General features: G+C 32.6%; 3 protein-coding genes across 3 annotated transcripts; 1 reads left to right on the top strand and 2 right to left on the bottom strand.

Annotated features, from left to right (window-relative positions):
- Nucleotides 1-1,572: 1,572 nt before the first annotated feature.
- Nucleotides 1,573-5,591, bottom strand: LOC132751173 (uncharacterized). Its single transcript, XM_060741315.1, has 6 exons — nt 5,476-5,591; nt 3,865-4,565; nt 3,551-3,604; nt 2,754-3,242; nt 2,313-2,366; nt 1,573-2,191 (listed from the first exon to the last, which is right to left on the bottom strand). The coding sequence occupies exons 2-6, from the start codon at nt 4,547-4,549 to the stop codon at nt 2,151-2,153; spliced, it is 1,323 nt and encodes a 440-aa protein (XP_060597298.1). The 5' UTR covers nt 4,550-4,565; nt 5,476-5,591; the 3' UTR covers nt 1,573-2,150.
- Nucleotides 5,592-13,625: 8,034 nt separating this feature from the next.
- LOC132751165 (three prime repair exonuclease 2-like) lies at nt 13,626-17,076 on the top strand. The gene is made up of 2 exons (XM_060741302.1): nt 13,626-13,958; nt 15,687-17,076. Exons 1-2 carry the CDS (start codon nt 13,706-13,708, stop codon nt 16,250-16,252), a joined length of 819 nt encoding a protein of 272 aa, XP_060597285.1. The 5' UTR covers nt 13,626-13,705; the 3' UTR covers nt 16,253-17,076.
- Nucleotides 17,077-18,726: 1,650 nt separating this feature from the next.
- On the bottom strand, nt 18,727-22,175 carry LOC132751183 (tubulin alpha-3 chain-like). Its single transcript, XM_060741324.1, has 3 exons — nt 22,017-22,175; nt 20,460-20,682; nt 18,727-20,134 (listed from the first exon to the last, which is right to left on the bottom strand). Exons 1-3 carry the CDS (start codon nt 22,017-22,019, stop codon nt 19,008-19,010), a joined length of 1,353 nt encoding a protein of 450 aa, XP_060597307.1. The 5' UTR covers nt 22,020-22,175; the 3' UTR covers nt 18,727-19,007.
- Between the last annotated feature and the right edge of the window lie 4,146 nt (nt 22,176-26,321).

The following is a 26,321-nucleotide window of genomic DNA, read 5'->3' on the forward strand; positions in this document are numbered from 1 at the left end:
AAACAGAACTAGGAGCAAAAGGGAAGATACTTACCGTAGACGAGAAAACAACAAGGGACACAAACAAAAGTGTCACCAAAACAGTATAAAACAATAAGACATACATCTGAGGAATACAGAGGGGCGCCGCCTTGGACCAGTCAGAAGCATAAGAAATACTGGGGAGTTTAACGGTTAATGGTGCACCAACCTTAATCTTAGCCCACCATGTTTTTTTTCATAAACGAGACAAGTGTAAATAAAAAGAATCCCCGCAAAGTGAAATTCTAACAGTTTTTATGGTTACAAACCAAAATGATCATGTAGATAACATATAAAAACACCAAAATGATGAAAACCCAATGACCATAACAAAAGTACTCAATTAATTAATGACTTTAAGGAAGACAGAGTAACAAGAAAACACCTACAAGGGCCCGACAAAGCAAGACAGAAGACGAACATGAAGGCAATGCAGTCCCAAAGAGCTTTAAGAACTGTCCATCATAGAGTCTCCCACTTGGTCCGTGTATAATTAACTATACAAAAGTCAAAGTCATCTCTTTTATCATAGATTTGGTGTGAATAGAATTGTTGTTGACAGTTATATGAAGATCCAAAAATTTCAAATGTTCATTTTATTAAGTCGAAGTTCATGAGGATAAATATCAGACACCATTTTATCAAAATAAGAATTATCTAAAGTAAAAATATCATCAAAGTATCTAGAAGTATTATGACATCTTTTGTGTATTTTCAGAAAGACTCATCATAAAGTCTCTTTCATAGCAGTACAAAAACAAATCCGCGACCAGGGGTGCACAATTAGTACCCATTGGAATTCCTATGATCTGTTTAAATCCGGTATTTCCAAACCTGACATAAATATTGTCTAAAAGAAAAGAAAGTGCGCTACAAACTTCGTCACAGGTCCACATTGTATAATGTTTAACATTACCGCAGGTAAAAAAAAAACGATTTGTTAGAATGACATGCAGGAAAGGTAAGTTTTTCCCATGCCAAAGTTTTCTGAATAAGGGAAATTAGTTTATCATTAATTAATTTATGTGGCAAAGTTGAATAAAGTGTAGAAAAATCGTTTTTACTGACAACTGAAGCTTGATAGTTCTTAATTTTGAATTTATCCAAGATTTCACCAGATATTTTATAGACCAAAAGAGATATTTATCTGTGTTTTCATAGACTATATCACAATATCTAATTACATACATGTGTTTTAATGGCAGTCAAACCAGGCGTCAGTAAAAATAGAAAGTTTACTTATAGTGCAAGAAGTGGAATTAACAATGAATCTGGCTTTGTAAGTTTTTTTTTTAATGTAATTCAGGAATCCAATACATAATAGGAAGTTTAAGTTCTCTTTCATTAATTTTGACTTTAATACTGGAAATATTAGTGATATTTATTTTTATCATTATGATTGTTTCAATGTCTTTTTCGGAGGCAGACGTTTTAGAATACGCATTGGTACTATTATGTTCATTATGCTAAACGTTAATATATTGGATACGTCATACAATTATAATATTATTAGCTGCATTGTCTGCTGACACCAAACAAATTTTGAATGAAAAACTAGAATATCCTTTTTCAGAAGTCTTAAAGTAAGTCATGGTTAAGGTGGCAGAAGATGCTCATTTCCGCGATAAAAATTAATACGCGAATCAATAATTTTAAAGATGTTACGTTTCCATGTAACTTGAGCATTACTATCCGCATTTTCACGGCGACACTATTTGACCGAAAAATGTCATAACTTTGTTATTGATGTACAGATTTGACTCATTATTTGAAAAAACAACTCTAGAAAGACAACACATGCTTGAAATTCAAGTATGGCCTTGATATTTTAATATCCTTAACTCTTACGTCAAATATATAATTTTGATAATATACTATACACAACAAGAAATTGCTTTAGGAAACGGATGCTCCTTGAACCTGCACATTTGTTAATATATTAAATGTACTTCCTCTCAATGATCGCTGTCACTTTGTGAAGTTTAAATCAAATTCGTCACATACTTTTTAAGTTATTCTCCGGACAAGAATGTGACGAACGGTCGAACAGACAAGGCAGCAATAATATAGTCTCACTTCGGGGAGTATAAAAATCCCCCACGCCACAGGAGTATGCCACTGTGATTTAGTTATTTAAATATTCTTGAAACTCTCTCAAGTATAAAAGCTTCTGAAAAAGTCAAAAGGAAAACAACATTCAAAATGAAAAAAGAAATGAACATTCTTGAATTCAAACATTTTCTAGCATGTTAACGTATTCATTAATAAAAGAACAAAAGAAGAAAACCTACCAAGGAGATTTTGGTTGCAAGGATTTATGTCAAGTTCTGTATTTGTGTTTGGATCTGAAATAAGGCAAACATATTATACAAATATAGGTAGATGATTTAGCATAGATTAAATATGTCTCAACCTGAAATATTTTTTCCATTTATATTGCTGTCCTTGGTACTGTTAGCACGTTTTGTTTTCATTTTATTGTTTGTCCGCCGAACCAGTTAAGTGGAGATACATGTCAACAATGAAAAATATGCATTGTTTACTGAATGATATATACAAGCGACCAACAATCGTTTTACAGGTATATACATATATTTACTAAGAACTATAAAGTTGCCAGTACTGTTAAAAAGCAAAATAGATTCATTAAAGAAGTACTAAAGTAGAAGATTATCATATTTACGACATGGTTGAAATAAATTCATTTTTGTGTAAAAAATGTAAGTACATACATGTCAAATCAACGGGGGCTTCTACGCTGGTAGTTGGACAAACGCTCACAACTTCAGCTAGTATTTTGTGCTGAAATTTTGTTGTAAATTTTTGAAAAACATCTACATCTGAAACAATTACTATGTACAACGGTTGTTTCCCAGCAGAAGGTTTGGTTGCCTGATACATGCTATTAAGAATCTCATTCATGTCCGCTGCCTTCTTATAGTCTAGATGGAAATCACCAAACGGATAAGTGCATAGCACTAAATCAACTTCTTCTCGATCTACATGTCTCCAGTCAGATGCTGCCTTAATTTCAACACATCGTTCATGGTTATAAGGAAGATCCCTGACGGTAGCGAGGGCTGTCTCGAGGACACGACTCCCTTGGAGTCCAGTTACAACAACGTGGCCATTTTGAAGTAGTTTAGCCTTGATGCTTTGTACTTCAGGTGGTGTTTCAAAATCTGTTGGTAGTTTCTCATAAAGTGTTGTCTTGAACATTCCTAAAATATTAGCAACCCCAATATCAAATCAGAAAGTGTGAGCAATCGGCAAGTACACTCTTTAATCAACAGAAGACATCAATACTTGAAGAATAATTATAGTAAAACTATTTAATTTGAAAACAAAACTTTACACAAATAAAGAAGTATAATCAGATAAGGTCACATTTAAGAATGAGAAACCAAAATACAGAGGATTAAATCTATTTAAATTATGCAAATTGACTGCGTCATTGAGGGTCTAAATACATATCATTATCAAACAAAAATTAAACGGGGAAAGGAAATATTAAGCAAATAGTACTCACGAATGAGACTTATGAGTATGTTATCACATGTCTTCAGCCGCTTCGCCGTTCTGCCTGGAATTGACATACAACGAATTTTCAAAATTGTGGTTTGAAAATGCGAAAAAGTGAAACTTGTCTTGTAAGAAATCTATTGTTAAATCGATATGCATCTATGAACACTGAGTTCATCTTTCCATTAAATTGAGTTCATTTACTTTATTTACAGAGGCCATTAGATTAATGAATATTATCATATACATTATTATCATATATTCATAAAAACAAATAACACAAAACATAATTGTTTAGGATATGTCACACTTAAAGATTACCTGATGATCCAATCTTTTCTACGGACGAATCTTCCAATATTGTTTGACTTTCTTTGGAACATTTTAAATTTTCTTCTGTGATTTCTTTGAGTCTTCTCATATTGTCTTCCAAGTTGCTAATTTGTAAGTTTAAACTTTTTACGATACCTGGAATCCATGATCGTAGGGTGTCTCCCAATTTTGGTAAGTTATTTACCATTGCATCATCAATACTTGCTTTGATGTCAACTGCGTATTGCGGAATTGGTGTTATCTGTTTTGCCAACAGTATAGTTGCTGTTTCAAGCCTTTTCCATAAGTCATCAAAGTCTGCGTCAGACACTGATAAATCTGCTTTGTGGTGGAGCTGATTTCTAATGTAACGAATTTCTTCAATTGCATCACGTTCACTTTGTTTAAGTTGCTTTTGAAACAACTTGGTTATCAATAGTGCCAAGATAGTTGTGTCCCATGTAGTTTCATCTGCCTGACCTAATTTTGGAAAAAGCAAATCCCATTCCTCTTGATTAATTACCTTCTTTGACTTCAAAGGAAGTAATTCTTTCTGTCTGGCAAGCAAGTAAGCACCAAGAGAAGAAATGTGAAATTTGGTGTCCGCATACATGTACTTCAGAAAAAGTTTTCTTAATGGTTGAGGACAAATTTCAACCAACAAGGTTGCAAGACGGCAATATTTATCCCCCATGGTGATCGATAGGCATCTGCAAATTGAAGTTCAGGTTAGTTTTACACTAAGTTATTTGAACTGAAAAATGAGAACAATAAGTAAGAAATTAGTGAGTTATGATTGAGTTATTTACATGTAGCGGCTTTCAGCTTTTATTGTCTGTAGGAAAAAATCTGAACTGTTTCAAACTAAGTATGTCTGTAATTTTATCTCGGACAAGTGCACCATACCACTTTTAAGCCTCAATGAAGATGATAAATAAATCAATACGTGCTCAATCCATTATCTATTTGCTCCGGCGGTTGGCGAGATAGTAAATTGCGATATTGAGTAAACCTTAATTTTGAGTATCGTTTTTTGAAAACTAGCTGATACAATTTAAAAAAAAAGAAATGACTTCAATTCCAACTGTCCAACGTATAGGATATCGTATACTTCTTTCATCTGACTTGACATTAATTTAAGTACAGTAGTGTTTGTTTGTTTGTTTCATTGTACGCCTTTTCCCAACAGTATTTCAGTCATAAAGGCGGGTAGTTTCATAACCATCGTTCCTGGAGAGTTACACCAGTACTAGACTACCTTCCTCCGCGCTAAACTACCAAAGCATCTCCCGGGGATCGAACCCACGCCAGAGAGGTAACTGGATAAGAAGTCATCGACTCCAACCCCTCGACCCCGGAGGCGGTTAATTTAAGTACTGACTAGCGGTAGAAAATGACCTGTGCATCTGCAAAATGTGTACCGTGTCAATTAGAGTAGATTTGCATCGTTTAGAGGTACTTCCTCTCTATGTCACGCTAAATAGAGATAAGTGAAACTTTAACCATCATGCTATTTAACATTATTGTATAACTTTATAACAAAACCTAAATGTCATTTAAATCAAAATAAAGTGATTAACAACAAGTTAAAATATGCAACAACAATTTTGAAAAACTTACATAACTTCACAATTTCCCTTCTCCTACGCCAAGCTTATTTAAAAATAGTATCAAATGGGTTTTGCCTTTCTATTTTTAGATTGGTTTCCTGACATGAGTCATGAAGTTATGTAGTAACAATCACGTTCACACAGTTTAAACTATGGAAAGCCATGGCTGTCTGATATTGTTTTTTTTTTCAATTTATGTAACCATTTTGATAATATATGAGTTCACTTCGACTATATATGAATTGAAAACACCTTCTTATTTAACCGGAATTCATTATATTAATCCACAGTTACAATATATGAAACCATACTTTCAGTGTATGAAACCGAGTTAGCAATATATAAGTTGATTTTTTCAATATATGATTCCAATTCTTCAATATATTGTACCAAAGTAGACATGTATGGAACCAGATGTCCTGATATGAAACCGAATTATCAATATATTAATTCATTTTTACAATATATGAAACCATTTTATCAATGTATGGAACCAAAGTAGCAATATATGAGTTGGTTATACCAATTTTTCAATATATGGAACCAAAGTAGCTATGTATGGAACCAGGTGTCCTTATATGAAACCAAATTATCAATATATTAATTCATTGTCACAATATATGAAACCATTTTATCAATGTATGGAACCAAAGTAGCAATGTATGGAACCAGATGTCCTTATATGAAACCAAGTTATCACTATATTAATTCATTTTTACAATATATGAGACCATTTTATCAATGTATGTAACCAAAGTAGCAATATATGAGTTGGTTATTACAATATATGATACCAATAATTCAATATATGGAACCAAAGTAACAATATATGGAACCAGGTGTCCTTATATGAAACCAAGTTATCAATATATTAATTCATTTTTACAATATATGAAACCATTTTATCAATGTATGGAACCAAAGTAGCAATATATGAGTTGGTTATTACATTATATGATACCAATTATTCAATATATGGAACTAGAGTAACAATGTTTGGAACCAGGTGTCCTTATATGAAACCAAATTATCAATATATTAATTCATTTTTACAATATATGAAACCATTTCATCAATGTATTGAACCGAAGTATCAATATGTAAGTTGATTGTCACATTATATGATACCAGGTCTTCAATATTTGGTACCAAAGTAGCCATGAATTGAACCAGATGTCCTTATATGGAATCGAATTATCAATATATTAATTCATTTTTACAATATATGAAACCATTTTATCAATGTATAAAGCCGAAGTATCAATATATAAGTTGATTATCACATTATATGATACCAGATATTCAATATATGGATCCAAGTAAGTCATGTATGGAACCAGATGCCCTTATGTGAAACCGAATTGTCAATATATTAAATCAATTTTACAATATATGAAACCAGTTTATCAATGTATGTAACCGAAAGAGCAATATATAAGTTGATTTTCACATTATATGATACCAGTTCTTCAATATACTGATACCAAAGTAGCAATATATGGAACCAAAAATGTCATTATATTGACGGGACTTTTTTTAAAAAGACTGTTTTCTATCCTAGCACCGGTATAACAGTTTCGCGCCAATATTCTTTGTTGAACTGTCAAAAGACCAGCGTGCTTCACTGATTGCATACTGCACATTTTCTAAATAAGGAAATCCTTGAATTTAACGTCACATTCACTTAAAATGGGCTTGGCAGGCAAACTTATCGTTACATATGTACGAGTTGTATGTCATAATTTAAGCTATTGAGTCGTACTGACCATTAACAAATACATATTTAAAAAATAAGTTCATCTCGACTTTTACCTTTGATCAAAAATGGGCATAGCCAGTAGGACACATCAAGGTTAATCTACTCACAAAGTTTAAAAATAATAAGCCAAATAATAATTGATTTCATGAAAAAGTGTATGCATTGTAACTATTGTAAACAGAACCCAGTGACCTCGGCCTTTGACTTGTTGACTTAAAAATAGGCAGCTTCCTTTTTGAAAATACCAATTACTTTTATCATAAATATGTCAATTTCAGAAAAAATTATGTCCCTTGATGGCATGAAAGTAGCTTAGGGTAAAACCTTTATATAAAAAGAACAGTAATCTTGAAGTAGGAAATTATAGACCTGTAAGCATTTTTTAAGCATTGTATCAAAAATTTTTTAGAAAAATCAGTGTATTCTCAACTTAAAAAGATTTTAGTTGATTTAATGGTTTATTGTATAATTACAGTCATGGTTTTAGAAATTTTCCTATTCCACTGACACTTGTCGTATCGATCTTAGGATTCATATCAGAAACAATAATTCCACAGGTTTATACACAGGCTTGGATTAATGTTTAGATTTCTACAAAAAGCAATTTGATTTACTGTTCGATATTTTATGGGGGAAAAACTGAATTGATGGTTCTCTAAGACTCTGGTTTATGTCTTTATCAAAAACACAATAAACTGTTTAGTGTTTTTGATTAATATTTTATCAGATTATATTGCCTGTTTACATGTGGGGTTTCCCCAGGGCAGCATTCCTGGGTCCTCTTTTATGTTTTTAATGCTATGTGAATGACATTGAGAATTTTAAGTATAGATAAGAATGTAAACTTATTCTGTATTGCCGATGACATTGCAATTCTTTTTGCCCACAAAAACCAAGTATTTATTTTTCTCAAAAACCCTTGGGACAAACACTAGAGTCTTGTTCATCTTGGCTTGCTAGATAACAAATTGTCACTTCATCTTAGGAAGACTGAATGTCTTATTTTTGGTTAAAACGTAAACTAAAAACAAGTTAAAGAATTTAAAATTGTTTGTAAAATGGACATTACAATTGAATCCACAAAATCTGTCAAATTCTTAGGTTTAAAAATATTGATGATTTTTTGTCAGTGGTGAATCTATTTGTTAATAGTATTCTTACAAAGGTTGATTCACGTCTTAAGTTTTTGTCATAGGCAAGCAAAATGTTTTAGATTTTTTTTTTTTTTTTTTTTTTTTTTAGGACTAGGAAAAACATTTATGCTCAGCATTAATACAATGTCACCTTGATTTATGCATGTTTCTTCTGGTACCCGAATTCTGAACAAAAGTGGTTTTAAAATAAGCTTCAAATTTGTCCCAAAATAAAATTGGTTAGATTTATAACACGGTTATGGGACCCTAGAGTGATAGTGTCAATAATGTTATTCTTGCTAATAAGTCTTTACTAAATGTAGAAAACAGAAAATAAGCAATTACGATTTTAATCATGGTTTTTTAAAAATTGTTTAATAACCAGTGCCCTTCATATATGAAAGGGGAATCACTATTTTAAAGACATTCATTCTTATTCAACTCGGGCGGAATCAGTATAATTTTTAGGGGTCCCAAGAAGTTATGGGAAAGATAATGTTAACTTTTTTTTTCAAAAAGCAATTAATGATTGGAATTCCTTGCCTACATGCCATCAAAAAATTAGTAAAGATAGGAGATTTCAAAAGCTTCAGTGAAGGCACTTTTACTTAGAACAGTTAGGAAATCATAATTAAATTCACTAGTATGACTAGATATTGATTTTTAATTTTTATTGTTTTCCTTTTAGCCCAAAGTTAATGGAAAAAGTTTGATATTTTTACGGTAAATGACATCTTTCCAGCTTCCAAAGTTTGTTATTTTTTCAATTTGGTATATTATAAGTAAGTTTAATATTCCCAAGGACCCCATTGGAAATAAGCCTTCGGCTTTCATGGGCAATCCGAGGTTATTACACACACTACTCTATTACATGCTTTCCACTTTCGTCGTCACATTTTATTAAACTAGTAAAATTGATTATCAGTCCATAGGAAAGAAAGAGTTTTAGATTTTGTTTTTAGTTATTATATTTAATTATTTAATGAGCGGTCTGTGATATCTATGTTTGACAAACTTCCGAAATATTTTATTACTATTGTGTCATCAGTTTTATATAAAATGCTTAAGTGTTTGTATTATGTATATGTGTGTTAAAACCTGAATAAATATCTATCTATCTATCTATTTTTGTTCCATATAATGAAAATGTAAGATCAACTTATATAATGCTACTTTGATTCCATACATTAATAAAATGGTTTCATATATTGTAAAAATGACATAATATATTAATAATTCGGTTTCATATCAGGACACCTGGTTCCATATATGGCTGTTTTGGTACCATATATTAAAGAATTGGTATCATATAATGTAATAACCAACTCATATATTGCTACTTTGGTTCCATACATTGATAAATTGGTTTCATATATTGTAAAAATGAATTAATATATTCAATTTGATAACTCGGTTTCATATCAGGACATCTGGTTCCATATATGGCTACTTTTGTACCATATATTGAAGAATTGGAATCATATAATGTGATAATCAACTAATATATTGATACTTCGGCTCCATACATTGATAAAATGGTTTCATATATTGTAAAAATGAATTAATATAGTGATAATTTGGTTTCATATAAGGACATCTGGTTCCATACATTGCTTCTTTGGTACCATATATTGAAGAATTGGAATCATATATAATTTTGAGAAAAATCAATTTATATTATTTGCTAACTCGGTTTTCATACACTGACAGTATGGTTTCATATATTGTAACTGTGGATTAATATAATGGATTCCGGTTTAATAAGAAGGTGTTTTCAATTCATATATAGTCGAAGTGAACTCATATATTATCAGAATGGTTCCATAAATTGAAAAAGAACAATATCAGACAGCCATGGCTTTCCATATTAATCTTCTAATAGTAAGTGCATGGATTGTTAAGGCCTATTGCTACTGTAAAGAAACAAATGTAAAATTTACATTTATGTAGTAACAATCACGTTCACACAGTTTAATCTTCTAATAGTAAGTGCATGGATTGTTAAGGCCTACTGCTACTGTAAAGAAACAAATGTAAAATTTACATTTATGTAGTAAGTAGTAACAATCACGTTCACACAGTTTAATCTTCTAATAGTAAGTGCGTGGATTGTTAAGGCCTACTGCTACTGTAAAGAAACAAATGTAAAATATACATATTTATTGCAGATTATTACAACATTCTTACATGAATTACATCTACCTTTACTAAGTTTACTTTCTCTCCCCCATCCCGCCCACACACACAAAAAGATATTTTTAAAGAAAATAATTTACCAAACAAAATCTGTTCTATACAAAACGGAAAATAACTTGATACACCACTTTTTAAATATTACAATACTATTCAGAAATGCTCATTTATGTAGTCGCGTGCGATTTATCTCAAATGTGCTAGTCGGAAAAATCGGATTTTCGTATTGTTATTATTTTACAAAAATATCCGATTTTTCATTCTTAAGATGCTTTAATAAAACTTTGGTTTATCTTATATTGGGAGGCATAGTAAATAGTTATTTTTAGGATCAGATCCTTCAGAAAGATAGTATTGTTAGTGATACCTACCTTTGATCCCTGGTTTTCCACCCCATTTTCCGTCAAGCATTAAAAGGAAGTTTTCGCGGATTTGTTGATCTTGGAATTCAAATTATTGCCCTATTAGTTGCAATCTTCTTTTTTATAATTGAAGAAATAGTTTAAAGAAGTACAATGGTTAAGATATCTAGACCTACTCTATTCTTTTTTTTTTAATTTCAAAATGCTTAAATACTGAAGACCATATACTTTGATGGAAGATTTAGGTCTTGGTAACGTCTTTATGTGGTTTTCAAAATCGCACCTTTTCGGAACCCACAAACATTTTTGGTGTTTCGGGGTTTTTTTTCCTCTTTTCTCAAATCTTTTTTTAGGGGGTTCCCCAAGGTTTCTATTTTAAAAGGGTCTTTTGTTTTCCAAACTGTTTTACATGATATTCAAACTGTTGAACCCCAAAAAAAAACTTTGACCTTTTTTTGTTGAAAACTGGTTTTAAAAATTTTAAAAAAAAAGCCGAGGTTGACCAATTTTAAAAAATAGGGGCTTTTTTAGGGAAAAAGACCTTTGAAATTTAAATTTTTTCGCTAAATTAAACCCAAAAAATTTCATCCAAAATGCTAAAAACCTGTTTGGGTTTCGGGGCGCTTCCAAATTATTCTTTCTATGCCTGTTCCCTTTTTTTTTGAAAAAAGGGGTATAAATTAAATTCTAGTAACTCAATAAGTTGAAAAATTTGGTTTGTCCTGAATTTTGACCCAAGATCTCATATTGGTCATACACGATTTATATCTTTAATTTGGTTACCTGTGTCCAAACAAATTGATAAACTTATTCGAAAATTAATTAATTGAAGATTTCATTCCAACGTAGAACATCCACGCTCACAATACTAGGTTTCGTGAAACATGGCGTTCATTCTGTAATCCCAAAAAAATCCTTTACTCATGTTGGTTGTAAACTATGAAAAGGCCTACCAGTATTTCAAGCCCCATAAGTTGAAGGTTGCTGCCAAAAACCAAAATATTTTAAGCTAACTTTAATAGTCTTTTTTATTTAATACTCGGTATCACGTGTACATATATTGTAATGCATTCCGTTTATTTTAAACATTTTTCACAATAAAACGATAGTCAGAAAAAAACCTTTTACGACAGTTTAAATATGAAATTGTGACAACATTTTCATTTGCATATTTGTTAATTCTCTTTAATCATTTTGTGTTTTCTTTTTAATATCTGTGGATTCTAAGCCCGGTCATTTTTTATAGCTGTTATGTTCCATAATTTATTTGCCACCAAGTTATTTGATAATTATATTCTATAGAATGCGCTTACTCATAACTGTTGTATTTTATAATCCACGTCTCTCTATGTCATGCCGCCAGTTACAAGGGACACAATAAGGGGTCATTCTCTTTTTCGTGATATCCTTGGTATTGCGTTTCAATACTCCTGCTTGTATTTTAATTGATATATTTTTATTTTATAATTACAACATCGGCCATAACCACTCAGCCTCGGACGTCCCGGAGATAACATTGTGTACAAAATGTTATATTTTCAGAAAATGATATCAATTTCGTGTTACACACATAATTTAGCTCTCCTGAACCAACTTTTATAAATAGGTTGTTATTCTCGCAAAAAAATATTCAGAAAATATTTTTCATTAGGTTTGCAGTCACATGCGCTCATTCATTAGTAAGAATATTTTAAATAGTTTTATGTCAACTATGAACAAGAAAACAAATTGCTGAATATATTAAAGATTCTTTTACGTTAAGAAATAATACGCTGGAAAATATTATGCTAGAAATAATAATTATAATATTTTTTCTGTGTATGCTTTTATATATAAACATATAACTATCTGTCATACTAGTATATGTTGTTTTTTTCTGTTTTTTTTGTTGTTGTTTTTTTTGTTGTTGTTGTTTTTTTGTGTAAATATGGCCAAAGACAGTTTGCACGTCGATAGCCAATAAATTTTGAAACCCTAAATTCATTACTTACAATTTTGTTCACTGCAAAATATTTTGGTCACTTTACTTGTGTGTGTTACGTTTTTTAAACTTATTTATATCAATCAATATTTTGGGCACAATACGGCATATTTTGTACGAAGTTATTATTGTAATTTTTTGCATAAACTGTAATTATTTAAATTTACCGCGGTTTGGTCAAGAAAATGGTGTTAATCGGGTCGGAAGATATTCAATTGGTGATCATGAAGGACTCTACCTTGAATTTTTAGGATTCAAAATGTTTCATTTTACGAGACCTCATGGTTTAAAACTGTTAAAACAGGGGAAATATAAAGAATTACAACAAAAATATTCTTTTAAATGATAATTATAAAAATAGCGAGATCTTTTTGAATGTTTTTGTTTACTACTTAATAATTAGATGGATAAAAATGATCTGCCCTGAACCACCCTGGGAAAGTTTGTGACAAATTATTAGAATATAAAACCTCGCAACTTAACCAAATCGTGCAAACCCATATTAAATCCCACAATCCAATGATAGGGGCACCAACTAGCAACATAATATACAATCGAGGGATGTAGGCGGGGTAGAGAGGGCATGCTGTCGTTTGCTGTTTTATTTCAGATATTTTAAAAGAATTGTCTAATATTTATCGCTAAATATGTCGAGCTGTTTAAGACTACATTGTTTTTGCTTGCTTTATTGTTGAATAAATAATATCAAATTACCGCAAGATAACAAATATTTTGTCGCCACCTTTCATGTAAAGCGTTTCAATGAAACGATTTGAAAATACATTTATTTCAATTGTTTGGCGGAAGTAATAATGGCAACTACACGCGACAAAGCCAACCGAGTAAAAACTTACGTGTTTCTTCATTTAAATACAACATGTTTACCGGAAGACGACCCTTGCAGAATCACGGAGATATGTATGATGGCATTAGATAGAAAAAGTTTTAAGGATACTTTAAAATATGATGGACATGGTAGACCATTGTTACCGCGAGTTGTCAATAAACTTGTGTTGTGTTTAGATCCAGATGCCGACCTTACAGAGAAAGCACAGGACATATCAAGTAAGGTTATTTTCATGTATTTCAACACCTGCTTCACATAAAAATTATAAACATGTCAAACTGATTTTGTAAATGTTTTAGGGTCTTTTTTGGGCTATTCTAGTCACTAAACCCTTGTGGATTGAAGTACACCCCACAATTGTTAAATCGGAATATAAATAAGTTTATGTAAACATCTATAATGTATTTAAAGGTTTCCCATTTCTCAATATTTAGGAATCCCTTATAATATTGATCTATAATTCCGGAAAACTCCGTCAGTTTTTTATGAAAGTGTTAAAAATGTTACTAAAATAAAAACAAGAGTTTGTTGTTGATTTGCGTTACAGCGACAGTTATATATATTTTATATTACAAAGTACTAGTGTATATGCTAAAGTGCAACAGGGCAACATGTCGTTTGACTATTTAATGGCAAGAAAATGGTTGTGTACCTCAAATAATTAAATAGGATCTTAAATATTGAGCATGCTTCTATCATTATCCCTTAGCCTGATAATTAAAATAAAGAAAACCTTAATTTGCCTTACATTAAGTAGGATAAAGCGATATTTGGAGATTAAACTGATGGAGATGCTGTGTATTACCTTGCTACTATATAATTTATGGTGTCGGGTGTTAACTGGCCTCAATTTAATGATCGGTTTGCTAAAGCGTGCAGTCATGCGAATGTAATCTTATCACTATCTAGTAAAAACCCGTAATGTGTATCGAGTTATTTTAAGTTTGTTCAAATATGCTTTTTTATATCGAAATTCATCTAATTTGTATAATTATCTCTGCCTTATAAACACAGTGAAATAATTCAAAATAAAGTCAAAACTATGTTTTCTACATGCCATCACGACTTCTTGTCACGTATATTGTCATGTTTCTGCTTTATATATATATAAATAAAACAAAAAACACAGTCCATATATATATATAATATATTATATATATATATATATATATATATGTTGATGGTTTGTCAATGGCTCTTTTTAAGGGCTTTAGTACAAATAAAAGTTCTTCTTCATCTTCTTCTTCATGATTTAAACTTATCATAACTCTAGATTTTTAATACTCAAATGTTACCAATCCTCTGACAACGAGGCTTTTCAGAAGATATGGATGTCTATAAGTTCCCGGAATTCAGAACATTGCTTTCCATACAGAACTCTGGTTTTCATGGCTACCTACCGAAAGGAAAAAATAGGCCAACTCTTAGATATTTGTCATGAAACATTGTTTGATGTACTTCTACCAAAGTTGTTCTCATACTAAAGTTCATTAGTATTAATAGTTATGGAGTGGTGGATCGAACGTGCGATCCATCTGGATTGATAGTCAAACTCGTTACCACTGGACTAGTCCATACCACAGACTGTGCATGACCTGATAATATACCTATAATATTCCCTGTTTGATGAACGTTTTTACATTTTATGATAATCAAGCGACTTTTGTGCGTTTATTGGAAAAATTAGATTTCGGAGCATTAATTGAATTTCTCGAAACGGTACACACATTTTAGTGATAAGTCAAATGTAGCCTTGTTCAAATGTATATTATTTTATTATGGTATTGTCGTATTCAAGAAAAATATTAAATAAAAGTGATTGTCCAAGATGTAATCGTGGATTAAAGATCTTTATTTAGATTTCGTACTTATCTATGATTTAGAATTAAAGTTTGATCTATTCCTTTAGACATAATTTAATCTGCATTTTAATTGTATTCTTCCAGAACTGAGCGAAGAGCTACTGTCGAAACAGCAGGTTTTCACAACGTCCACTGTTTCCTTAATTAAGTCGTTTTTAGATCACTTGAAAAAGCCATACTGCCTGATTGCACACTTCGGCAATGGGTTCGATTTTCCAGTCCTGAAAAATGAGCTTGAAAGAACAGGTGATTTTGAGGAATTTGCAAACATGTTTTGTGCCGACAGTCTTAATGCAGTAAGGGAGCTATCTACGCAAAACGAGCCTTCTGATATACATAGAGTTTCGACCAAAAGGAAGGCAAGTGATGCTGCAAAACCATCATTGAAACGATCGAAAACTGAACCCGAAAAAGCGCGGGAACGAGTAACAACTGGAGGATTAAAGACGATTAAGTCATTACCGACGAATCTTCCTTCAGCTAGCCGATCGTTCAAAGCAAGAGAGTACTTTGAAGAATTGTTTGGAGACGTGCCTGAAAACTCACATACTGCCGAAGGATACTGCAAAGCTTTAGTTCACATTCTCCAAAAAACATCCGGTTTCCCTAAATGGGTGGATAGAAATAAAACGAAAATGGCAGATTTTTGAAAATGAAAATGAATAATAATCTTAAAAATTGTAAATGTAAGAAGTAATTGTGTACTGTATTCCAATGTTAACTTTTAACATGCTTTGCTAACTGTATAAAGCTAGGCTGTATACTCATTTTTATTCCCTGCCATGAAAATTAGAGGATGGGGATAGTCTGCTACACTTCCTTTTTGTATTTTGATATTGAATGTCAAATGGAATGTTGTCAATTCAAATCCATTATATTAAGTGAACAATGAAGGGTCAACACTCTTTGTAAGACTCATTTCGGCTCGAGTCTCTAGACACACTATAATTATGTAAGATATGAAAACTTTAAGAAGAAAAGACAGAGCATAAGTAGAAAGTTACTACAAAAAAAGATATTTAATGACTTAATTTAGATATTTCATACAGAACTCTTAAAATGGATTGTGATGAAAAATACACTTGTTTGTTATGACATATCGTCTTTTGCATTTTTGTTTTGTTTGTTATCATTTGTCTTAATATTTTGGCCATTTTAGATACTTTGTATTTGTCATTGTTCAGCTTCTTCTAACGTGGATTAAATTCTTATTTTATAATGATTTCTAAACGTTTTCTATGGTATTTTTTTATAACGTAGTACATTTATGTACAGAAAAGTCCGCACACATTTGTTGTAGTTGTGTTTCTTGTTGAGAATTTTCTCAAATCCAACGCCATAGCTTACATGGTCGGACATTGTTTTACTACCATACGGTCCTATGGTCTTCAATTGGGTTTGCTGACTGTATTTTATAGATCTATCGTGTAAAACAGGCTCCGTAATTAGCTGTTCTGTCAGCTTCCCCTTTCCCATCCCGTGTTTACATTTAAATTCTTTATAATCTTATCCTGTATGTATATGTCTAGTATATCAGTGTTCCTGTCCACTATGTTATACAGCACATACTATCAAGGAACACTCAAGTATGAAATGTTCATTTACTTCATTGTTAAAAGGACATTTCATCACATTAAATGGTACCAAATGTTATTTTCTACAGCAAACAGTTGTGTAAACATATGCATTTATAACTATGATTCCTTTATTGATAAGATATAGGAATTTCGTCTGTGTGTTTGATTGTTGGATTGTTCATCGCAACAACACAGTATTGCTCATATGGCGAATTTCTAGATTTACTGGAGGAAGACTTCGGGTGCTCTCATTATTTCAGACACAAACGGGCACCTGAGGAGAACCGCCGACGTTTTGTAAGCTAGCTGGATAGCTTTCTCAAGTGTAAAATCCGACGACACTTGCCCGGCTCGTATAATGAATTCAGTATAAAATTATATCAATCTGGAAACGATGTTGACCATTTGACTTCTAAGATGTAGTTTTCATTATTGTGATAACTGTTTTAATGGGGACATAGTAGAAATATAAGTTGATTTACACTCATGAATTGGAATGAAATTAAGTTTTCAACCACTCTGTCAGCCAGACTTAAGGTAGATTTTCAAATGCTAACCGTTATTTAGATTGCTTCTACAGTATATCAAAATATTTCAGTATATTAACCACGTCAGTCTATGTTTCAGATTTTTTCCTTGCGTAAAACACTGTAAGAAAATATATTTTTGCTGGGTGTTTTGAAGTACTTTCAAAACATTCCATCCTACTTCATTTTACAAACCCTAAAGTCCTTCGTGACGAATGAAGAATGCAGTATGCGTATTTGTCCTAGATATGTCTATATTATCATCTTATTTTTTCATGGATCATAATAAGATTAGATACGGTATAATATTGTTACCTTACTTGACTTCGCTGAATTTGTATTTTCTATTATAGTTTTATGTTCGGATTAAAAAATCTGCTTAAGTGACGGTCTGATGTTTGCAGTCAGTCGGCTGCTTTTTGTTGTCTTTCTTATAATGGCATTTAGATAATTTGTTTGTTTTGTTGGTTTTACGGTGTACAAACACAATATATGTGACGTGGTACAGCAGAAATGATGATTTTAGCTAACCTCGGACGTTACAAACTTTAAAGTGACTGCAGCGATCGAAACTACCTCACCTACTTGAGCTAAGAGATTATATTATATAGACTCCAGTTACTTTAATCCATTTAGTCACCTCTTACAATCACGCAGGAATTAACGATTGCTGCATTTCTTATGTTTCAACCATTAAAAGCAACCCTTCAGCCACAAGATATACATTTAGATATTGATTCAGACATATACTGGTGTATGTGAACCGCCAATGCGTTCCTGGATGCTTGACCAGCACTTAACTGGATTTCCGCAAGTAACTACATTGTACCAGTTATCTAGCTTTATCGTCTCCTCAATATAGGGCAATTGTAACATTGTCGTCTGACGAATGTCATTAGACATACTGCCTTGATGACAACACAGTCTCACAAATATAATATTCGTAAAACTGACAATTATGCAAGGGAGGTAATTAAGTTTCAAGCATATTATGCTTAGAACAGAAAAAACAAAACAATGATTTCTTGTCGAATTTTTGACAAAAAAAGAAAAAGACCCCAGCGCTGTCATTATTTCCAGCAAAACTTACATAATCTATTATGGTTATACATACTTGTAGTAAAATAAACACAGATCCAAATTAAAATCAATAATCTTTTCATAACATAAATTGTTTAAAAGTTGTGTTCAATTTTTTTATCAGATTGGAATAAACATTCTGAACGATATATTTAAATTATTGAAATCCAAGTTGTTATGTTGTTGTTTTCACGAGTAAAAATATATGGTCAAGTTTTCGTTCAATATTCCTCTTCATCTGCACAGTTGTCATCGGCAGTATCAACACCGACTTCTTCGTAATCCTTCTCAAGGGCAGCTAAATCCTCGCGCGCCTCGGAGAACTCGCCCTCTTCCATACCCTCACCCACGTACCAGTGAACAAACGCCCTCTTGGCGTACATAAGATCAAACTTATGGTCAAGCCGGGCCCAAGCTTCCGCTATGGCAGTCGTGTTACTCAGCATGCAAACGGCACGTTGGACCTTTGCCAAATCTCCGCCAGGAACCACAGTTGGTGGTTGGTAATTGATACCAACCTTGAAGCCAGTCGGGCACCAGTCTACAAACTGAATGGTTCTCTTCGTCTTGATGGAAGCAATGGCGGCGTTGACGTCTTTTGGAACCACGTCACCACGGTACAAAAGACAACAAGCCATGTACTTACCATGACGTGGATCACATTTGACGAGCTGGTTGGCAGGCTCGAAACATGCATTTGTGATTTCAGCGACCGAGATTTGTTCATGGTAAGCTCTTTCGGCAGAAATAACTGGGGCGTAGGTAGCAAGAGGAAAGTGGATTCGCGGGTAAGGTACTAAATTGGTCTGGAATTCAGTAAGATCTACGTTCAGGGCCCCGTCGAAGCGGAGTGAGGCTGTGATTGAGGAAACGATCTGACTGATCAGACGGTTTAAATTGGTGTAGCTAGGGCGTTCAATATCTAGGTTACGTCTACATATGTCATAGATAGCCTCGTTGTCGACCATAAACGCGCAATCGGAGTGTTCCAAAGTGGTATGTGTCGTTAATATGGCGTTGTACGGCTCGACGACGGCCGTCGCAACTTGTGGAGCCGGGTAGACAGCAAACTCGAGTTTTGACTTCTTACCATAGTCGACGCTTAGCCTCTCCATCAAGAGGGAAGAAAACCCTGAACCTGTGCCGCCGCCGAAGCTATGGAAGATTAAGAAACCCTGAAGACCACTGCAAGCATCTGCTATTTTTCGAAGCCTGTCGAGGACTTGGTCGATATGTTCCTTGCCCACGGTGTAATGACCACGTGCATAGTTGTTTGCCGCGTCCTCCTTTCCATTAATAAGTTGCTCCGGATGGAACAAATGCCTGTACGCACCGGTTCGAATCTCATCTACAAATTAAAGAAATACTATTAAACGGAACGCAAGCTTTTTTTTAAACTGGATATTACTAGACATCAATTAATAAAATATTAAGTAATTTTATTCATCGGCTATTATATACGTTCAATTTATGGCATATTTCCTATAACCTCGTATTTGTTTAATCGATTGCAATCGAGTTACTTTTAAGTTTTTCATAATTCATATTTGAAAAGGATGTATATCTTTATTCAACAATTTATTCCAATTGCTCATTTATAGAAAAAGAATTCATAACTTTAAACGGAATATTCAATTTCGGGGAAAATACAATTATGATACTGGTTAACTCACCGATGACAGTTGGTTCCAGGTCTACAAATACGGCTCTTGGTACATGCTTTCCGGAACCAGTCTCGCTGAAGAAAGTGTTGAAAGAGTCGTCTGCTTTCCCGATAGATTTGTCTGAGGGCATCTGACCGTCAGGCTGGATCCCGTGTTCCAGGCAATACAACTCCCAGCATGCATTTCCAATCTGGACTCCGGCTTGTCCAACATGAACACTAATACATTCACGCTGTAATTAAAAGAAACATTCTTCATATTTGAGAGCCAAATCCACAAAAACACTACAGGAAATTGACCAGAGGTATCATGGGACATAGAGGGTTAACAAAACAAACATCTGGTCTTAAACAAACACGAAAAAAACATGAAAGTAATAGGGGTCTGGTATGTTATTGACTGATCATTTCACCTTAATCTTAATTAATTTACAAATATGTAACTCCAAACCAGGATATAGATAGACATTTTTCCTGCTCCAACTTTTGGACAATTTTCTTATAAAGATATTTGGTTTCGATGTGTGTCCGGCGCATCAAAATTTGCTACATGGCATCTGCAAAATTCACAATTATTGAGTTTGCAAACTCAGACAGACCTATCCATTTATAGTAAGACTATTCTCAGTTGATACATATGTCTATAGGGGATGGACGCGCTCTCAAGATATACGTTTACAGCAGACGACATAATGATTATTCTATGTCATTCAGACGTTTATTTCTACAAATACGGGGAAAAGCGCGCTATTTCATTAAGACGTGGATATCTAAAGTAACAGATGTTTCCGCATTTCAAGTTTTAAGTGGAAAATAGGGAAAAGGAAACTATGACCAAGGTTAAAGCTTTTGTAGTAAACAAGATAGTATCTTCGGTGATTCATGTTAACGTTAACGATATGCGTAGAAGCAGACTCCGTAACATATTATAAGTGTAAAGTTTAAAATAAGTAAATAACTGATCGCATGGGTACACAAGAATGCCTCTTTATTATCATAAAACAAACTGTAACATTTACATACAGTTTGACCGAGTAGTTAATTTTATATACACTTAAAGCAGATGTTACGGAAAAGAGGTTTTGCTTTTCCAATATGATGTTGTTATGTTGCGTGTATAAAATATGTATATATAGAATACAATAATATACATAAGTATGAGTGAGACATTTTCTAGAAGGTTCCATGAGGATGGGCGTTTTTGACTGACGTTTTGTAAAGTTAAAGAAGGCCCAAATCATTATTCTGTTGGGGCTAAAGCTTGAATTTTGTATAGATTAACTGGGAAAAATCTTAAACATATGGTTCTTGCAACGAAAAATATGTATATCTATTGATAAAATGTACTTTTTTAAACGCTGCGTCGATTTAGTTTACTAAAATAATACATATGTGCATAAAAGTAATACAATTCCACATGAAAATCAACCACATCCTTTAACTTTAGATTGACATCCTTAGATTTTTAATAACTGTGTACAAGATTTAATATAGATAATTTAGCATCAAAGAAGTTTAAGATATGATGTATTTAAAATGAGTAAATTAAATATAAATTTTTGCTCACCATAATGTTTGATCGTCTGTCTGTCCGTTAAAAATAAAAACACTGAAAAATTATTTGTTAAACAACTCTCACGTCGACTCAATCAGTCTTAGTGAGATACGGCGAATGACGTTACTCGCGTTCACGCGGTGTATTTATACTGTAACACTCTAGAGAGCGAAAAATGCGATGAAGTGTTTTTACAGGAAGAGTTACTTGAAACAATGTGTTCGGACAACGAAATGAAACTTGTATACATGAATATCGGAAGCGAATTTTACACACTATGTGATTTTTTCTTTTTATCTACGAATAAACACGCAAAAAATCCCCCCCCCCAAGAAAAAGAAGAGAAAAACAACAAACAAAATAAATAAATAAATAAATAAATAAAATAAAACAAGGATACAAGATGAATATCATGTAAAGATACTGTATGATATTACCTATGCAGTTAACTATTTTGTAAAAAAATCAATAAAAAAACATTTAACAAAGGATTATTTCGGATTGATTTATTAGTTTTGAAATAAAGTAAGATTACATGAACTTTTTTTTTAAAAAAATCATCAAATTGTATATAATACGAGCGTATATATCATATCAAGAGTGCCATTGTTATAAAAAAAATACGCCCGCCACAATAATCAGCCTCATGATAGCAAATATAAACCTTTGACCTAGAGAATTGCTGCGAGCGTGCGACACTACCGTTAATGGTGGTGAATATTTGAATCAAGTACATGTAGTACTAAAAGATACTTCTCAAGTGAGCAGGACCTTGCAAAAACGTGCACTTTAAACATGTGTGATATATTTCCCAATTTCAAAACTATCTAATTGTCATCCATACACGCATTTTCATAATTAAATCTGACCCTTGACCTCTGTGTACACTTGACCTTGGGCACAGACACTTTAAATTTGTGCGTCAGACTTCGCTTTACAGTGGCGAATACTTGTGCAAAGTAATATTAAAATCACCCAACACATGTAGAAATTTTTCTCCAGTTTCCTCCAATCGCTAAGTGTGACCTTGGCCTTTGACCTAGAAACCTGCTTCAAACGCACAATAGTATGTCTTATTTGTGGTGAACATTTGTATCAAGTAATTAAGAAACCCGACCATGCATCTAGAAGACATGATCTGTACAAAACTAGTCATCTCATTTTATAAAAGGGTGTGTAAAATGGAATAACAAAATAAATTACTCATATAGACAAGAAAACAACTAACCAGTCAAAAAATGATATTTGTCAAAAGAACGTGTCTGTAAACCGGCAAGAAGAAAACAAGAAACGGGTTTATAGATACAGATGTTTGCTTGCCTTATACTCACATGAAAACATTCATCGTTTACATAGCTTCTCTAAGTGTAAAATCACAATTCATGACGATTTAATGACAAATTTCTTATAGTAATTGGCGACGCCGGTGAGCGGCGTCGTCTATTATGGAACGCTTTTTATTTTTGCCTATGGAAGGAGCTGTTATTATTAGCAGTTAATTTCATGTTGTGTAAATTAGTTTTATTTTGATTCGTAAAAATCAAGTAAACAAATGTGTTGTTATATTTGTATTTAATAACTTTATGTAAAAAGCATGTGCATTGTGATATTATTTTCACGAAATTGCGGGTTAAGTTTAACAGCTTGTCCCTTAGTTTTAATGACAATACTAAAACCCGGATTTCGAATATCGTTGTGGTCTAGATTGAGGCCGTATCATTTATACATTTTCAAAATTTTCCTACAAGAAGAAAGTTCACCTGCAATTGAGTATAAGGATAGGTAATGAAACTGTTGTAAACGATTATCCTATTGATTTTATCCTTATTACATTTATCTGTTGCGCAGAATGGTTGTTTTTACAAAGTGTACCAGTATCCGGATGTTGAAAGCTATCCGATTTTCTGCAATTACTGCTGACACAAGGCCATCTATTTTTTTATGAATACTTTACCATTAATTTGCATGGCTTGATACAATTGAACCTGCAACATTTCATAATTTTGCTGTTTATCGTGTTCTTTTGGGTTTCAGGTTTTCTTTATTTTAAGGGGAAGTAACTTATGTTTACTAAATTATTTGTTCTTTTCTGTCTATCTTAGGTATTACTTATAATACTATTTTTGTTGTATATAATTCACCAGTTGTAAGGTCATCAAAAGCATGTTAATGTTAATGTTAGGATTTCATATTTATTTAATATAAACTGGGAATTATTAATGTTATGTGCATGTACATGTATATCTTAGACAGTAGTATATTGATATGTTGAGACTTATATTTTTTCTGCATTTAAAGAGATACAGTTATGTCATTATTATTAAAGGGATGAGACTTTCATTTAAAGTTATAAATGATAAAACATGTATTGATTGAAAATGTCCTTAAACTTGGATCAAGCAATATAATTAATAAAGTCTCAAAAAATCATATTCTGAATAGTTATTCTATTTTTTTCTAACATGTGCATAGTTTGAAAAGGACAGCTTCTGTCTTATCTATTTGTAATGAAGAGACACCGGTCTCAACCTCCAGGTCTCCTGAGTCAACGCGACAACAGACTGTACATAGAGTAGATTGTTACTTGCCCTTGAATAAATTTGTGCACTAAATTTATAGTGGGTGATTTGTGCCACATGAAAACCAACATAGTACAAAAAGTAACTGGGCGCCAGATGAAAACATGAAAATACAATCTACCACAAAGTGGTTTGTTTGTTGCATTTTCATGTTTTTGCCCGGTGCCCTTGATGCAAAATACAAATCAGCCTTCATAAAATTTCTTCTTATATTGGTCACAGGTTAATGAGTTCTGGTCAAGCTCAAAGTTTTTCTCATCCTATGACTGCATATAAGCATGAGTTCAATTTCCTATGCTCTGTAACATAAGAAATTCACGAACACAAATCGATATAGTGGGGAAATATGTTGTGGTTTAGAACTGTTTCATTATTAAAGAGAAAATGTGTAGCAGGACGGATAGCTCAGTTGGTCTTCTGAAAGTCATGGGTTTGAGTCATGGTCAGGCAGTTTCAGTCAGGGTTTAGAAGTGGTTTTTCAATTGACACATGTTTGATTCATTTAACAGATTGCATTATTTGAAATGGACAAAGGCAGTATTGCATGATACTTTTAGATCTACAAAGGGCATTTGATACAGTTGAACACACTATCCTGCACATGAAGAAGTTGTTTTTCTTCTTCTTCATGAAACTTCAAGCATCTGCCATATATAATGACATTCTTACATGGTTTAAGTCTTATCTCTGATAGTAGCTGGTTGATGTGGCTGGTACTTATTCTACTACTGCTCTGAGTACCTATGCTGTCCCCCTGATGTTCATTTTAGGTCCTCTTTTATGTCTAATATATGTCAATTACATGTCTTCAACCCTAAGCAATAAGCTTTTATTATAATGCACAGGCACGAGTATCAGACCTTGGATGAAAAAATTTGGCCAGATTGATAAAAAAACCTGTGTTCATCTTAAAAGTGTCAACAACCAAAATAAAATGTAAATAATGACCCCCTTTAAAAATATACTTCAAGTTGAAAGTATATTTTTAAAGGGGATCATTATTTACATTTTTTGTTTTGGTTTTTATAAACACAGTTTTTTTTTATCAATCTGGTCATCTGGTCATATTTTTTCTTCCCAGGTCCGATACTCGTGCCAGTGATTATATGCTGATGACTCAGGAATCCTTGTGTCTCATAAATTAAATCTGAAGAAATTCTTTCTTATAACATGAGTCTTATAAGATTGCTTAATTGACTATAAATTGCCTTTGCATCTTGGCAAGACAGAGTCTATTCTTTTTTGGTTTAAGTTTCAACTTAACCTGGCCTTAGCCTCCAGGTCACATGTAATGGTACTGCTATAAAGTACACATCTTTTGTTAAGTATTTAGGTGCAAATCTGGATAAAATTCTTTTGGCGTCGCCCTTTGATGCTTTGCATCAATGCTTTTCTTGTATTATCACTGTTGTTGTCGGTGTGGTATATCTTTACACTTTCACTAGTCTCAATTGGTCACATGTAACACAAGATCGGGGCACGTTAAGTTAAGTAAAGTTACAATTAAGTCATGTCGGTGTGATATATCTTTGTATATTCACTTGTCACATTAAACTCTCACCTTTGTCAGTGTCGATGAATACAAACGCTCCCATCTTAACTAAATTAATTATGGAAAAGATAATTATGCAAACATTTATTAATTTATCTCATATGTCAAGAGGTCAATTTTGTGTAATATTTATGTGAAACAACTTCCCTATCAAGACAGTTTATACTATACCTATATTCATGAACC

This window comes from Ruditapes philippinarum, unplaced genomic scaffold, assembly GCF_026571515.1.
Source record: "Ruditapes philippinarum isolate M1 unplaced genomic scaffold, ASM2657151v2 ctg5334_1_1_1_1, whole genome shotgun sequence".
NCBI classification, from domain to species: domain Eukaryota; kingdom Metazoa; phylum Mollusca; class Bivalvia; order Venerida; family Veneridae; genus Ruditapes; species Ruditapes philippinarum.